Source organism: Syngnathus acus, chromosome 6, assembly GCF_901709675.1.
Source record: "Syngnathus acus chromosome 6, fSynAcu1.2, whole genome shotgun sequence".
NCBI lineage: Eukaryota > Metazoa > Chordata > Actinopteri > Syngnathiformes > Syngnathidae > Syngnathus > Syngnathus acus.
The window spans coordinates 13,065,738-13,083,847 of record NC_051092.1 but is presented as its reverse complement, the minus strand read 5'-3'; the positions used below and the strand labels follow the sequence as shown (position 1 = coordinate 13,083,847).

General features: G+C 42.4%; 1 protein-coding gene across 2 annotated transcripts in view; it reads left to right on the top strand.

Annotated features, from left to right (window-relative positions):
- The window catches only part of znf423 (zinc finger protein 423), an 89,502-nt gene that overhangs the window by 19,668 nt on the left and 51,724 nt on the right, over window positions 1-18,110 (top strand). For both annotated transcript variants that reach the window (XM_037255092.1, XM_037255091.1), the window contains exon 3: window positions 1,969-2,151. In XM_037255092.1, coding sequence (XP_037110987.1) covers window positions 1,969-2,151 — 183 coding nt within the window. The remainder of the gene's footprint in view (window positions 1-1,968; window positions 2,152-18,110) is intronic.

Sequence of the window (18,110 nt, the reverse complement as noted above, 5' to 3'; positions counted from 1 at the left end):
AGTCATTCTTTTGTCCTTTGACTTCTTAAGTGAGAAAGTGACAGATGCGCCTTGATTGAGCTATTGGTCTGCTGCTCAACAATACCAATTAACAGCAGCAGCAGTGCCCACACACCTTTCTTTGTGTGTGTGCATGCGTAAGTGTGTGAGGATCTTCATGAATGGTGTTCTCTCTCATTCATTTGTTGTGGTGGACGGCAAATAAATGTAAATGTGGACACAAATTACAATGATCTCTTCTAAAAAAAATTAAAAAAAAGATTGCAGAAGACCAAGGGCATCAAATTGGTGCAACACGTACACACAGAAACATTATGATCCTTGACGAGTGTGAGGGAGATGATTTCATCTGGCTCGTCCCACTGTTGCCATGACAGCAGGTTGTGTTGGCATGCACTGGATTTGGCACTGCCCTCACCTCTGGCATCACAACCCCCTGCTATGGATGCGTGTGTATGTGTGAAAACGCTGACTTTTATGTACTGTATGCATACTGTATTTGAGTGTTGACACCATAGAACATATCTTAAATATCCATAAATCTGATACACTTTTTTTTTTTTTTTTTAACACCGCTAAAAACTAGTGTACGCTCACATGTGTCGTCTAATAACATCCAATGTAACAGCTGCATATTACATTCTACATTCATATAATCTTTGCTACAAGTTCGGTTCTACACCGGGATGAATATTGTTATTTGCGTATCATCACTGTGTTCATTGCTATGTCGTCATAGGCTATCGTGTATTTTTGGAGCCTGCACGTTTCGTCAGTAAAGGGTCCATGTTGGCTCCCTGGCCAGACGGTGCTCTCACCACTGGACAGATGGCCAACACCCTCCTGCTCTTCATTCCTTCATCTAGCCCTCCTTCTAGATCCTTCCATCACTAATGTCCTCTCCCACCGCACCCCATCACGGCAGTCCCTCGTTCCCAACATCCCCGTTTCCCATCACACCTCTTCATTATAAATTAGTCTGGAAAAAGATGTGGTGGTCAGTTTTTTGGCAACCGCTTCTTTTCTTTTTTCACTATGTACTCTTTTGGTAGAGATTTGTAATGGATGGTGTCATTTGGGAATAGGCCTTTGTTAATTAATAAATCAACTAAGAGGTTTTCTTGACCTCCCAGTAACCCTTGTAACAGACTAAGACAATTTTTGAAAAGCTTTTTCAGGTTACAGCGCGACTGCACCCAAGTGCATAAAGCAAGGTTGAAAAAGTTGCTGCAGATGGAAACAGTGAAATAAATGCCCTTAATAATTTCTGCTGCCGTTTTAAACGTAATAGATAGTTAGAGTTCCATATTTTATTGAATATATTAAAATAAAAGTTGAGTAAAATCAAACATTCAGACAATAAAATTATTGAATATTTTATTACAGAATAAATTCAGTTCAGCCTTGCTGTCCATTTTCTTTCTTTCTTTCTTTCCTCACTTTGTCATCATTTTTTTCAGTCCTACTGGAATCTCAGCATTTGTAAAGTGATAATAAGGTGTGAAAATGGAGACACAATAGAGCAGAGAGCAGTGGGCCGTCGCAAGCCTCCACTGACTAAAACACACACGTTCACACTGCTTGCCACATGCTGAAGCTCCACATTAATTTGTCAATTTGTCATTGTAATTCTGTCACTTTACACAAATCAAAGGACACGCATATTGTCGATCTGGGAAGCCGTAATTCATTTGTACCCGGGAACACAAACCAGATCCAAAATGACGAAACAACAATGAATTAGAGTAATGAAAGAAAATGATGCTTCAACTCACCAGAACAAAATGACACAAGTTTTTTTTTTTTTTTAATGCATGATTAAAGTGATTGACTTGTGGACCGTGTACATGAAAATTAAGCAATCAGAGTCGCAAACAGGTATTACCGATAATTAATTATCAGGTAATGTCACTAAAATTAGTAACACAGATGTCAATGATACTGATCATATATATCGTCTGTTTTCAGGTGTCAAAGCGCTCGAGCCTAAGGACGGCCAAGGGGCGGCCCCCGATGATGCAGAACAAGAGGAGCCTGGCGACCATGACGACGAGCTCGACGACGACTCCATATTCACTTGCGACAACTGTCAACATGACTTTGAATGTTTGGCTGAGCTCACAGAACATCGAACCAACCACTGTCCAGCAGGTGAGACATAACATTCTTTCAGACTGCATGATGATTTGATCGGCTTTTCACTTTCCAAAAGTGCTTGTTAATTGAAGATTTGTTGCTCTCAGGTGTACAGTGTGTGTTTTAATTTTTAAATTGCATCAAACTACCAGTGTGAGGTGTGTGTCTTAATACATTCAAATACGAATTGACTTTTTGCACACCTCTGCCTCTCATGGGTTATGAAATATTTAGATTTGTGGAAAAAACAAACTTATTGTGTCAACATGAAGAAGATGCCAAACAATGCAATATGTTTCACTTTTAGACACGATCGAAAAATGTCGTAACACTTCACCTATTACTTGGATACCTCCAGTTCTAATACGCACACATACACTTGAGTCGTTATTAGTACTGCTGTAATTAAGGGAGGGACCGAAAGAAACGCGGCGGGGGCATCTGGCTCATACAGATTAATCTGCTGCCTACAAGCATTTGAATGGTGTTTACTTTGATATAGGGATGAAGAAATGTGTATGTTTGGGTGGGGCGGGGTGGCTCTTTGTTGAAACTGGTCAAATGTTTTTACGGTCTGTGTGTTATGATTGCTTCAGCCACGTGTTGTACATCTAGTTCGTCTAGCCACAGGGAGGTGTTTGGATGCTTCGTCGTGATGGTACCTTCACTGGATGTTGTTGTTTTATTTAATAAGGGAAAATGCAGACATTAGGTTGCCATAATATTCAGGATAAAACAAATCTTGTAAGTCCACAGGGGGCTTCAACAGTAGCACATCGCAAGCTGTAGATGAACACAATTTAGCTTATTGTTTGTGTATCTTTTTTTTTCATGTATTATCATTTTATTTTAACAGGCTCCCTCCATCGGTTAGCGGAAGAATCACTCAATTAAATGCTCAAAGTGTGTATCATGTATAGTCAATATTTTTGGCCTTTGCTCCAGTATTTGTTCAGCACAGTTCGGTTGTATTTAACTTTTAAATTAAATGGATTTAGAATTAATTAATATCTAATGATATTTGTTTGTATTTATGTGAAATGCATATGCAATACATTTTAACTGAATCATTAACTAAGAAAAGTGTTTTGGGTTTTTCTTTATTTAAGAGTAGTGTTCATTTTAAAATTATGCATAATGTTAAAATGGATGACTAAAAATATACCGAAGTTTATTGAAGGTCAGTATGGTGGTAGTTGAATAGCCAAATAGTTGTTGACGTGTTGACTGTGTTTAGACATGCCATACATTTTCCACTTCAATCACTGGCAATGATTTCAATGGATACATTTCAATAGCATTATTTTTTCTGAGAAAACTAACCACATAATGACGCCAGTTTTAACGAGAGAAATTTAAATCCTGGTGTCGCAGCCAGTTATTAGGGGAATATGATTTATTTCTCTCAGCTTTCTTTAATTGCCTTTGTGTTTTCTTGATCCACAAAAGGCCCCGCAGTGCACTTTTTTCGACGCCGTGTCGCTGCCACAGCCTCGGATGTGGCCTGTGATTTTCAGCACAGGAGTCTGGGGAGGGCGAGATGTTACCGAGCGAGAGAGCGCAGAGAGGGCAAGAGGGAGAGCAGGAGAAAGGAATGGAATGAAATGATGAATCTTTTTTGCTCCCTGGAGAAAGAGAGTTTCAGATTACAGAGTAATCCCACAGCTCAGCGTGATGCGTGCTTGCATGTGCTGGTTTGCGTATGTAGATTCAACCGTAAATCGGCTTTGTCTGAAGACTGCGTATGAAAGTTGTTGTGGGACCGCTGCTTTCTGGTTATTATTGTGGAGAAGCTCAAATTAAAAGCATGGACTAAAGAATCCTTTAATGTTCTCTGCTTCCTACTCCTGGGGGCCGGTGTAGTGGGACCTATGGGGTACATGCACACATGTACAGCGCCTTCTAGGGAAAAACACAAGACCCAAATAAAAAAAAAAAAAAGACTTATCCCCCTCCTTGGCGGCAATTGTATTTACTCCCGAAACCATGTGATGCATAAACGATGCCTTCTTGTTTTGTTGGGGAGGTTTGGAGACATTTTACATGTGATTGAATAAATTTTGTGAATCAGTATCATCTCATTAGATTGTGATATTTGATAATATAAGAAACAGAGTATTTTTCGGATTATCATATTGATTAATTGAGTATTTGTTTAAAATTGTTTACACATATTTTGACATGAAGTGGTGCATGCATCCACGGTAACAGTGGTCTCTGGAGAGCAAAAAACAAAATCCAACACTTTGAGGAAAAGATTTTGGGTCAACCTTTTTTGTAATTGAATCATTTGATATATTCAATTATACATTCGATTAACCGTTTCAGCCTTATAGTGAACACTTGGGCCTAATACGTTACTGTATTTTAAAGTTAGCATAATTGACATAACAATTAAAATAGATGTTTTTATATTTACACACACTTCAACATAGACAACAAAACAACACCCACAGTCATCAAAACTGATGTAAACAATCGGTGCTTGCTAATTGGCCCTATCGGTGTTGGTCACTTGAAAATTGAAGTAGCATGACATTTAAACTGGCTTCTAAATTGAGACAGGCACACATTGAGCTTGAATAACAAAGTAAAAACACGCCCAAAAATGCTTCCTCCCATTTTCCAGCATATTTCCCTAATTAGTGTGCCTGAGTGAGCTTATTGTGCTGAGGAAATGACGTTGGAGGATACCTTCTATACTCTCGTGGCGAATGAGTCCCGAGTTAGCATGGAGTTACAGCTATAACACTGAATGGGTCCCAGGTGCAAGTGTGAAGCACCAAGTAATTCAGTGGCACTCTAGCAGAAGGCCTATAAAGAGGCACCATTAATTTGAGAACAAATTGGACAAACACACTCGTACACACACCGTGGCGCCGATCAATGACACGTAAATGTGTGTACACCCAATCAAGCATGCACATAACCCCAAACGGGTCATCGGGTTGGAGCGGTGTGTTTCAGTCTGACTCTATGCGCACACCTAAAACACATTTGAACAAACGGGGGGTTTTTTGCCCCCCCCCTTTCCTCATCAGCTATGACTTTTTAATGAACAACTGTGTATGTGCGGCACTCTTAGCACTTTACATGTGGGTATCCATCCTGTGGGTGTGCTGTGCGTGCAAGAAAAAGAGCGCGCAAGAGAGTCGCGGGAGTGTCGATGGGTCTCAGTAGGAGTCAGAATGTGGAGCATAGGCTCCCCGAGGAGAGGAAGAGCAGAGGAGAAAAAAAACTCCCACAGATCAAATGGAGAACATTCTCTGGCCCCACTTTGCCACATCACATGCACACGTACATCTAACCTTAGCTTAACCTCAAATCCCCATGCTTAGATTGAATTATTTTCATATGTGGAACTTTGAAACATTAACTTTTGTCACTAGCCACAAAAGACAACTGGATCTGTTCAAACTTTTAAAGCTGCTTTAAAGTCATGCATGTGTGTTTAATCTCTCTGACTAATTAATAAAACTGCGTCACACACTGTGGCATGTTTGCTATTGAGACAGAAAATAACGCGAAAACTTTGAAAACACAAGTCCAATGCGAGTGAGGTGTTTGCAACAATACAACACTTGAGTGTAAAGAAATAGACAGAAGAGCAAGTGAGTGACAAATAGTAAAGGATGTCGCCGTCTGTCAAAACAGGAGGGCCCAAACGGCGGCTGTCAGTGACAAATAGCGAGTCATTAACCCAGCCGGTCGCGTCTTCCACGCCATGAGTGAAGGAAAGTGTGTCGGAACGAAAGTATTTGTGAGATCTTTGTCAATCGAGCACATCCAGCTGCACTCTTATTTATTCTCCTTCCTCTCAGTGAAGGAGAGAGGCAAGATGAAATCAAGGGAGCAAAGGGGAAGAAATGAGGAAGACGGGAGGCAGGTGACGAGGAAGGGAAATAGATGAAACTGAGGAGGGACAAGCACAGGAAGAAAAACATGGAGGGGATGGAAAGCAGGGAGAGCAGGGCTGTTAGTGCGGGGGCCCTTGGGTGACTGGTTGGTCCCCCGCGGGACGTCTCCCCTCTGCTAAGCCCCAACCGTCTGTTGCAACAGGCTGTCTCTCTCTCTCTCTCTCTCTCTCTCTCTCTCTCTCTCTCTCTCTCTCTCTCTCTCTCTCTCTCTCTCTCTCTCTCTCTCTCTCTCTCTCTCTCTCTCTCTCTCTCTCTCTCTCTCTCTCTCTCTCTCTCTCTCTCTCTCACTGTACATGCACGCAGCTCACTGCGTCTGTCGGCAGTATAGCAGCTGAGTCCTGTGAGGCCAAAACTCTTATTAAAACCACAGATCACTTTCTACTAGAAGGAAAGGTAGGAGGGGCTTCATTTGAAACAAAATTACAGACGGCCTCCTGCACTCTGGCATGTCACTTGATACAGACACACACACACACACGCACACACACACACACACACACACACACAGCTGTATTGCTGTCTGGGGTGGCAGCTGCACTGACCAAGACTTGAAGGCCCTGCAGCGCATTGTGAAAACGGCTAGTAAGACTATTGGTGCTTCTCTCCCCTCCTTGAAGGACATTTACACCTCCCATCTCACCCGCAAGGCGACCAAGATTGTGAGTGATGTGAGTCACCCCGCTCACCCTTTGTTTGAACTTCTGCCCTCTGGGAGGCGGTACAGGAGCCTGCGCTCCCGCACCACCAGACTTTCCAACAGCTTCGTACTCCAGGCTGTTAGGATCCTGAACTCGCTCCCCCTTTCAGCGTAGCGTCCTGTTCTTGCTGTATGCTCACTGGCTCGGTTTTGCCCCTCATATTCAATGGGTTATTGGTCTGTTTTTATTCATCGCTCATTTTATTTTATTTATTATTTATTATTTATGGTTTGTGCCTACTTGTTTTTGTTTTGTGTCGCCTACTTGTATGTCTCGTCACCGTGGGATGGAGGAAACGGAATTTCGGTTTCTTTGTGTGTCTTGACGTATGAAGGGATTGACAATAAAGCTGACTTTGACTTTGACTTTGACTTTGACACACACACACACACACACTTATATATATATATATATTTATACATACACACACACGCACACACATATGTATATATATATATATATATATATATATATATATATATATATATATATATACACACACACACGCACGCACACAGTCAGTTAATGTACGTCCCTCCTTCTGCGCCCGTACCCCCTTCTTGCCAGCCTCTCTCCTCCTTCACTGTGTGTGTGTGTACCCGAGGGTGGCCCAAAGATTCCTGTGCTAAGCCCTTGCCATACATATAAGCGTGCGTGCACATACACACAGGCGCAGTAATCGTGCACAGACACAGCTGGCTGCTGCTCAGGTTTTCCAGGGAGAGAGCGAGAATCCGGCACCAGAGTAGAGGGTGATGGAGGAGAGAGAGAGAGAGAGAGGGAGACGAAGGGGGGGATCACAGCATGCAGCGATGAAGAAGGGTTGTTGTGGAGTCATTTTTCATCACAGGGTTCATTTTTCACTGCACTTCTTCCACTGACTTCATCGCTCTATTTCTCTTTATCTGTTCTCTCCTCCTGCTCCCCTCCCTTGATCCCGCTTTGTCTCTGTTTATCTTACCTTTTTCATGCCCCCCAATCTTCTCTTTCTTGTATGCGCTCCCTTTCACCCAAACTCTTTCCATCCTCCTTCTTTCCCATATCTCTCTTTCAGCCTAGTTTCTCCTTTATGAAATATGGATGGGAGCAGTTTTGGGTGAGCTGAGAGGTTTGCAGTTCGGGGAATGAGGACAGGGGGGGCGGTGCGGGGGGGCGACTCAGGAAGAGGCAAGGGATGGGAGAGACAGAGAGGGAGCTGGATGGAGCTGACGTCTCAACAGACATGCACCTAAACACCTCACTGAGCAATCTGTCAACATGTCAGCAACACATGTTTGGTTAAAAAAAAAAAAAAAAAAGAGCGGTTGGAAGGCGAGAGGAGCACGTGAAAAAGATCTCTCCTCCTCCAGTGGGAGTAATGGCTCCCAGCAGGGCTCTGGAAATGCTTTGAATTCAGCAGATTTCTATTGCAGGCTTCTCCCCCGGGGGCGTCTTTTTACAATGCCTGCATCTCAGAAATTTGAGCCCGAGGACCCCTAGGGGCGTCCTTTCATAATGCCTGAAAATGTAGGGTTATATTGTGTGCTCTTCCCCGTGAGGCTTTTATTAATACCTGTATTCACTGCCGCTGGAAATTACACAGGCAACGCTGCAGGGGCCCGAGCTCGCTCCAGGAAGGGAGAAAGACTCTGTGGGGACTTTTTTTTCTCTCTTCTTCTTCTTTCTCCTCTTATCCCGTCTTTCTCTCCCATTCCTCACCTCTTCCTCCTCTGTCTCAGACTATGTCAACTAATTTTTTTTCCTGACAAAATGCAAGCGCAAAATCAAGAATGTGTGTGTGTGTGTGTGTGTGTGTGTGTGTGTGTGTGTGTGTGTGTGTGTGTGTGTGTGTGTGTGTGTGTGTGTGTGTGTTTGTTGGCACCAGCTCGCCCCCCTTAAATTCAGCCCCACTTTGCTTGAAGGAAAAGAAGCACTCAATTAAAAATGTAACTTCCCCTCTTGTTTCCCTCTCATCGTTCCTCGCTCACTCAGTGTCCTTGTGTGTCTTGTGTGTAGCTCTCGCTGTGGGTAAATATTTGTGTGCGCCAGTGGTTGTAGTCGGATAATAGCCTCCGTCCACGGTCCACTATAAGTATGTGTGCGACGACAGCTTCTGTTTCCAAACATTCATTAGAATTCTTCAGCCAAAGGGTTTTGCAGATTTGCTGTTTTTTTTTTGTCTCTGTGTTTGTGTTTATTGATCAAATATTTACACAGTCAGATTTAGGAGGTATACATTTACATATCTTTGAATAAATAAATTGCCTGCTCTCTGCTTACCACATTTTCTGTTTAGTTGTCAGATTTGTGTGTTTTACTTTGTCATGATGGAGCAATTATGTAATTTTACATTGAGGGACTGATTGCGTTCAGTCCTCGTGGTTGTTGCCGTTCGGCTCGAGTTACCATCCAATTATGTTCAAGGTTAAATTGTTCTATGACAACAGTGGCTATGTTTACATTGACACGTTTATTCGGATTAAAAGCCTGATTGGTATAAAAATCCTTCACATCCCATTTGGAATATTATTTGTTTTATTATTACTACTATTATTGCTACTATTATTATATTATTTTTGGTAACAATCAAAATGAGCCTAATAATTTTCAAAACATGTTTTTACTATCTTCCTTTTCAATGTGCACCAGCACAAAATGCTTGTTGTTACAACCTTTAGCAGCAGATGTCACCAATATCAACACAGATTGAAATTAGAAGTGCAAGATGTTGTTGTTGTTGTTTTTTTTAGTAGCAAAAGACAGAACAGTACCAGTTGCCTTGAATCATAATCCTCACTGGGGTTTATAAAGCCATGATTTGATCATTTAGAAGCATAACTTCGCATACAGTATTTGGAATATATATATATTTTTTAAATCTATATGTGCGCTCTATGTCTGTGTCAGAATGTTTCAGTGGGGCAGGATAAAGTTGTCATGGGGCCATGAGGGGCCTGTGTGTGTAGGGGGTGTCTGGATAATGAGGAACAGGCCATTCCCTTGGATTCCTGCACCCCTGCCAACAAGCAGGACCCCCAGAACCTCAAGCCCACCCCCCTCTTCTTTTCTTTTTTCTCCCCCCTCCTGCTGACACCTGGGATTTTTTTTCTCCCTCTATTTTTCCTCTCCCTCCCAGCTTCTTTTTCTTTCTCTCCCTCTCAAGTGGAACACATGCCGCCCCCCCTCCCGATTTTATACATTCTTTCTTTCTACTTTTCCTCCCCATTCTCCATCCCTCATACACATCTTTGGATCACAAGTCACATGTCACTTGCCTCCTAGCACATTGGCCCCAGTGTCTGCATCCTTTCCTCCTTCCCTCCCTCCTTGCTGTAACTCCCCGCTGAGTTCTCAAACCCCAAACTGACCACATCCCCTCCACTCACCCTTTGAGTCCCTCCCCCCCTTTCGCCTCCCGCCATTCTCTCCCAAACCCCTCTGTTCCCCACCGAGCTGGCCCCAAAGCTCTGATCCTTTCCTCCATGCCCCCAAACCTCCCCACTGTGCCCTCCCAAGACACACAGACATAGACCCACACCCTGTGGCGAATGGCCCCAAAGCAGCCTCTGTTTGCCCCCCCCCCACCTCACCCCCGCTTTTCCACTCCTTTTTCCACCTCACCTCTGTCTCCCATACCCGCTTTGAGAACTTACGATGTGTTATGTCCTTAACTTAAGTTGGTTTTCAGAATTTTTTTTTATGATACATTACTTCACACAACACTGTATTTTTTATTTATTTATTTTATTTCAAAGCGAGAACTGCCAGTGTGACCACATAAATACTTTTTGATTGCGAATTACTTTCCACTTTCATGTATGTAACATATTCCCACTTCTGCTAAAATATATTTGGATATAATAAACGTGACGCTAGTGCAAGTAGTTTTAGTTTCAAAAAATGTTCTCTATTGTAATAGGAATTTGGTCAATTCCTGACACGTTTTTTTTTTGTAGCTGAAAAACCCCCCAAAGAATCTTGGTGCCAACGCAAAGACATCTAAATGTCTGGCTCTGGCCAGTGTAATTTCAATAACTAAAGTGTAACCATGGTCAGACAAAGCAAGTGAGTAGGAATTGGGAACCCGCGTTCCTGTAACCCGTACAAAAACACTGAATGTGTTTCCAGTCTCTTTAATTTCCATTTCTCTTGGACACGGTGCAGAGTTTTTATGTGTGAGATAGTTTTCCATTTCAATGTTCTGGATCTCGATCCGTTATGAACTCAAGTCTGTAGTTCTATTACAAACAGAAACCTTAACCGTGCAAGTCATTTAATTAAACTCTATCCATCGATGCCAATGGCTTGAAAAATAAATTGTCTGTTTTCATTGACTAAGTGATGCCGCTTGTTTACAGTTAAGTGAATCTCATGGAATTGACTATAAAAGCCAATGCATGCTAAGTTTGCTATCCCCAGGTGTCTACGCATTCATGCACATGCACAGTTTCAGTCATAGACAGTTGTGGCAAAGGCCAACGTACCGCAGGGAGACAGCCTATAATAGTTTTAACCCAGCGCTCAGGTGTGACTCGCCTTTGTCCAGCCAAATGTCAGAGAAAAGCAGGGGACAAACGGCTGAGAGGATCAAGAGAGTGAAAGTGGAAATGACGCAACTATACTGTGATGCGGTCACAATTTACCGAGTGGAAGGTTCGACCAAGATGCCATTACAAACTGATACAACATTTTCAGCCAGTGTCTTTGTCAATGGTTGTGTCTCGTGTGCCAGGCTTTCTGTCTGGGCACCTGGTTATGTGGGGGCTGGGAGTCCTGCTCAACACTGTTCTTTTCCTGTTTCAAGAAGTCCCTCGGGGTTGCCAGGACCGACTGCCAGCCCTCTTTCGATGCAAAACACGCATGCACGCACACTGACGTCAGCTGCTCTGGGCCCTCTCCCCTGGGTGCTAGCAGAATCGTTTGTTTCCATCCACTCTGTTCACTCCCGGCCTCTTCTTTCACACTCCTTACTTCTTTCCTTGTCTTTTGTCCCCTGAAATAGGTGTCCCGCTAACTGCCTGATTGGAATTCACTGCACTGTGGGAGTTCTCAGGGGAAAGGCATTGTCAAGTGTTATTATGCATATGATTGCACATATGATCATATTACGCATGCATATTTTTGTGTGAGAGGCAGAGACCTGTTGTCAGTCCAGAAAAACATTTAAAAGATACATTAAATACCACATGTGATTGTCATCTTCCAAATCATGTTGGCAAATCTACAAAAACAAAAACATGTCTACAGCACAATTTGCGACCATGTTATTGGTGCAGAGATTCTTTCATTCAATACAGATTCTTCTCTTATGTGACCCTCAAGATGTATATAGTGCTGTCACTATGCAATATTTTTAAATTGTTTGGTCTCTAGATTATTCTGTCGATGAATCGAAAAATCTGATACAATTCTATTTTGCACAAAAGTGTATTTTGAACTTATGTTGTTGCGCAAAAAAATAATGACAAATGACATGAGACGGTTTGGGGTTGCACTCACTTTTTAAAACTGATTTGGTTTCTGGTTCAGGTCATTTTCAAAAGTATAAACAGATGGTTGCAAAAGTTTGATTTGAACACAAAGATATTCTGTCTGATTTAAAGATGGACATCATAAATTAGAGAATGATTGCTGTTGTGAGGCTAAAATTTGAGGATTTGGACAATTTGAACTTGAGTAAAGGCCCTTACCCGATTACTCAAATAATTGAATTATAATAATCAAGTAATTTTGACACCTCTCAATGTATTTGTGCTATATTTTGTTAGCAGCAGTTAGCAGATTAGTGCATCTAGTTTTTTTTTCACATTTTCCTTTCCAAATAATTTTTTTTTGTTTGCCCAATATATTGCCGCAATCCTTTTGTAATTTATTCCTGTATTGCGTTTTGATTGTGAAAGACCCGATTCAGCATATTCAATAGAGCCTATATGGCTTTTTGTAATTTATTTTTATAATATATTTACTGTAGTGTAGTGTGAATATTTGCCAACATGATTTTTTTAGGCTTCTTGTCACTGTGTTTATTGGTTGGAAAGAGAATGTGTGTATTATTATGTGTCTACTTGAATTGGGGTTAAGAAACAAGAGAATTCCTCCCTTCTGTTCCCTCCTTTCCCCTATCACCCCCTCTCTCTTTGTCTCTCTCCCTGGTGTAAGTGGGAATGTTTTGAAATATTAACCAAACTGCTTTTCATTTTTCAAATATGATCGAAAGCATTCTGCTAAATAAGTCAGGAGTCGAGGCTTCCGCTAGTTAGATGAGGCCTTTCAAATAAACAACAAAATAGCACAACAATGATGGAAGGGGAGGAGAAAGAATGCAAGGTGCTTCGGCGAAAGAGAAGCCCATCTATCTATTTCAAGTCGTTTCACTTTTGTTTCCCTTTTCCTCTGTGCTCTAATGAAAACCATTCCGATGGAGAATTGCACCGCGCTGCACTTTGTGTCTTCATCTGCATTTTCATCTTCCCTTTATCACTTCAGCACTGCTGCAAGTGTCCAACTTCCTCCATCAATTGCCACTTCCTATTCTTTGGTTAGATTTGAGCCCCATAGTGGATTGCAGACTTTTGGGGGGGTTTGGGTGAGAGGCTAAGTGGGTATTTCTCCCTCTTGTCAGCTGCCAAAACATGCAGTCTGCGAATAAGCAGATAAAATTGTGTGTAAATGTGAGTAAAGAAGGCTTCAGTCTTGGGCATGAAGATATGCGTGTGTTTGTTATACATTTTGAGTAGACGGGGGTATTTGTCCTGTGTGTTGGGGAGTTTGTCCTTTGAGAATACTGTTTGTGGTGAGGGCTGCAGTGACAGCTGCAGAAGGGGTACGGGGGGCTGACTGCTTGCTGACTGATAAGGGAGGGGAGGGGGGGAGGGGGGTCTGTATTAAGAGACGGTTAATAGTTTAGCTGTGCCTAACACAAACACACTTGTGTGTCTCACCGCAGCCAGGTTGACAAAAATTTCAGAAATGTCTGACTAGGATGTTTCAAAATAAGTATTGGGACAGGCCTCTAAACAAGTTCATGTTGTCTCCCTAAACTCAATTCTTTCTGATTTGGAAAGCATGTCAGTGTACTTTAGCAAACAAGAGGTTCTTAATGACACAATGGTAGGATTCTACCCACCATGTTTTTCTAATGTCCCTTCTGCTTAATTCCTACCTCCCCAACCCACACATTCAAATCCCTTAATATGATTGTCTTTCCTGAAATAATAATAATAGCCCCATTAGTACTTAATTATTCATGTTTTAGTCGTACAATCCAAGTTAACGGCTCAAACATTAGTACATGATAAAACTCCAGAGGCTATGCTTTTAATTTAATTCCACCGTCTAAATTAATTTTGGGGCATGCTTGTGCTTTTCGCTTGCTCCTCCACAGAGGGGAGAGAGACAGGAGCTTACTCGGAGTGGTGCGGCAGCCGCGGATGAAGGCGAGAAACGGCGACCCTTAGGCGGTGTTGACGGCTTTTTTTTTGGTTAATCCAAACCCCGCTATGGTTACTGAAAAACTGTGCTGCAGTTGCTTAAGTGTGAACATTGTCATCCTTGAATCCTGTTGCACACCAATAAGAGGTGTGCTCAATTGACGTCAAGTGTGAACGCCGCGAGGATTCACGCTCCCTATATGTTGTATTGCTTCATCTGTGTGGGTAAAGCCGCCACTTCTTAAAATAATCAAGAACCACTGCTATAAATAATGAATGATTTCAAAACACAACTCACCCTTGAGATGCGTCAGGGGAAGTATGATGGATTCTGAAACTGGCAGTTACAAACAGTTTGCCCTTTCGCCTTTGCACTGCCATCAAAAGGGCCATTAAGTTAAACAATATGCATGCTAATTTGTGAACATTCTTCAATTTGTTACAGTAGTTAGCAACTGGACGACCTCAATCATGTTGTCTTTTCTTACTTCCTCCTTCCATTTCTTAAATTGCACTATATTGAAACATTGAGTGTATGCGTCAGACCAATTTACACCAAAAAAAAAAACCACCCAACTACATAGTCCAAGTTGCAGATGTGGCTTGCAATAACGGGACCCCCCTATCCTCCCTCACTGCCCTATTGACCTCTCCCCACTTTGATCTGTTTCATGTCACCAGCTCACACACACCCACTTAGTTCCACACAACACTCACACACATACTTAAGTACTAAATCCACCTTTGTTTATGTCCAGCATCCCTCCCCGTGTATGCGCTGGTCTTTGTTAAAGCCAGTGTGTGGGCTTTCATTCAGCCAGGGGCCTTTTTTTTTTTTCAAGACTTTTTTTTTTTTTAACGCCTCCGTCCGTATCACATTGGACTTGATACTTGAGCATTGTTTCCTTCCCAACATGCCAACAGCTACTAGAATAAGAGTTAACTTTTGGATTGTGGTGGAGTGACAAAATGTGGTTTGGTTATTTGTGATGCTTCTGAAATAATACAGTCACACATGAATAGTATTCACTTCTTCTTTTTCATCCCGCTTCCCTTTTTCTCTTGTTTAATCTCTGTGGCCGTCCTTGACCCCCAGCTGGTTATATGGACTCTCTTGGGGGAGCAAACGGTTTATTGCATCAGTAATTACTCCGCACCGTGTCCAGGTGGTATAAAAGTGGTGAGTCCTTGTTGTGTGTGTATTTTTTTTCTCTGGATGTAAACATGCTATCGCCGTGGCTACATTTTAGTTTGGAGTGCTGTAGAACAACATCTTGAAGAGTTGTTTCGCATCCTCCCGTTTTTCTCGGAGGCACAATATTGGAAACATGCTTGGTATATGTGTGTGAATGTTTATTATTTATTACTTTCTGCATATAAGCGCCCATCCCAGTGTGCATTCTCTCTTGCCGTCTGTGCCCCTAATCCCTGAATGTGCCACTAATGGCAGGTCCAGGTGTTCTGCTCTGCTTCTCGTCTCCTCTGGGAACATCTCTTTAGTGCGTGTGTATGTGTGCTCGCATGTATTCCACTCACGGGGGGTTTACGCGTTGTGACTTGGGGGCTGTCCAGGATCCAATCCTCCAGAAGGGAAGGGAGGGAAGAGGAATGGCAGGCAGGAGGTACCCGCCTCCCGCAGCTTGCTTTCTGGGTTCCCCTGAGCACAAGACCCCCCCTCTACCACTCTCCCCTGGGTCTTCACAGCCTCATTGCCTTACTGCCTCTTATTCCCCTCGTTTTATAGTCTCATCACTCTCTGCCCCTCATCATGGGAGTTTCTGCATTGCGTCAGATTTTTGGTGGAGAAGAGCTTCAGTAAATTTCCTATCCGGGTGGTTACTGATGTGCGTTTGGCGTATTCATACAGCCAAAATGGGTTTGTTTGTTTGTTTGTTTGTTTATTTACCTGTGCACGTATGCCTGTAACTGCGTGTTTGTGTTTTGAAAGGCAAGCTCCAGCTGCCTGCATCACTTATTTATAGGTCCCACTTACACATAGGTTAATGAGGAAGGACTTGAGTGTTCGCATCTGCGTAATACGGCGAATACATCTCAATATCCAGTCAGGTCTAGATGTTGCTTATATCTCCATAAATACACTCGAGAATCTACAGGATGCTCCAGCTAAATGATAATGATCCAATATTATGCACAAAGTAGCACTTCAAAAGTACGTGTGCGTGATTATAACCACACGAATGCTTGTGTAAACATCTGAGGGCTTCTTTATGTGTTTTTTCTTTTTTTTTTATATGTACAGTGGGTGTGTTTTATGACAAACGTGTTTTTTGGTTAATAAGCGGCCAGTCAGCCCATCAGACCTCGTTCTTATAAATACATGATATAGCCGCGAGCCATCGTTGCACACGGGGCGACCGCACTTTTGTACGCGCGTGCTTGTGTTAATACACAAACACCCAAATCCATACGTGGTGTTTTTGTGTGCATTGGCAATGGTGTTGTTGTTTATCTAACACTGCCCAGCACCTGGTTCTCATTTCTGAGTGAACAAACAGCAAAGGAGATGGACAAAAAGTGGGACAGAGGAGGGAGCAGTGTGGATTTTGTGTCTCAAGAAAAAAAATATCTGTGACATAGCTGCTCTGACCACTTTTTGACAAATTAATAAATTAATATAATCACAATGAAGTATTGCTGATTGGAATTCAAACAGGTTCTAAGTGGCACAAAAAAATCCACCAAAACCAATTAAAGAGGAAAAAAATGCTTTAAGGCTTTGATACTTGCTGAACTGATCTTTTTCACAATATATTGATTCAAACTTTCCCATTTTTATGATTTTTTTTTTTTGGGCTTCTTGCATCTCATAGCTTATTTTATGAATAAAACGTATATAATATTTACCATATAGTGTGCTGTTCATTACGTTGGTTGACACCCTTTTTCGTACTCAGGTTTATTTATTTATTTTTAATTGTGACATGTATTGTCACACGTGTTCTGTTATCTGCACAAAGTATGTATAGTGTCAGCCCTCCTCCTAACCTTCTGCCCTCAAAAAACATTGGCACAAACAGACACACACTGTCCATATGGAGCAGTTGGCGCCCAAAAGCGTCCGAAGCAGCCGGACCCTTTCCCAGGGCAGAAGGTGAGGGTCCCCACTGCCTGCGTCGTGTGTATTTGTGTGTGTGTTTTTATCCATCCGTTAGTATCGTCAACGGCTCAACACGCCCGCGCAGACTGCTTTATCGTCCTTTCGGTCTGTCCTCTTTACTGTATGTTATGTGAACTTGTCCCGACAGACTGCATCCCATGTGAATTGCACGGAGGATAGCAAAGGTCTGTGCCCCCCACAAGCATAAACCAGGGTTGCATGGAGCCATATGTGAGCAACCAATGCATTCATTTGAAGTGCAAAAATGCTGGCCAGAAACCGAGAAACATGATTGTAGAAATGAATCAGTCCTCTTTATGTTGTAGTGTAAGAATGTCGGTGACATTTTTTATTTTTTTATTTTATTCCTTACAGTTCCATCAGACTACGCAACAGGTAGTTTCAACCAAACAATCTAACTGGTCAAATTCACCTGCCCGCTGTGCAATTATTATGATTCAGAGCAACCAAAAAGCCGTGATTGGCTGATCAGTTGCCATGCCAACTCACATGATGGTTACAGAAACAGGTAGGGCTTTCGCTTCTGTTCTCAACTTCTTTAAGTCCAATCACATCTAGTATTTTGACCTCCTCCCTGGTAATCGCTATGCTGCATTTTTTTCCCCCCGCAGCACAATTTGGTTATATTCATTCAGGTTCTTTTCTTTTTAAAGAAGGCAATCATGAGTGTGTTCCGGGCTACCCAGAGTGCAGAGTTGTTTTTCTGCTCCCTATGGTGAGTCCGGGGCTGTCTGCACTCACACTAGAGCAGCCTGGGGCTGCCCCAGGGGAGCCGAGGAGCAAGAGAAGGTAGAGGGTGAAGGGTGAGGAA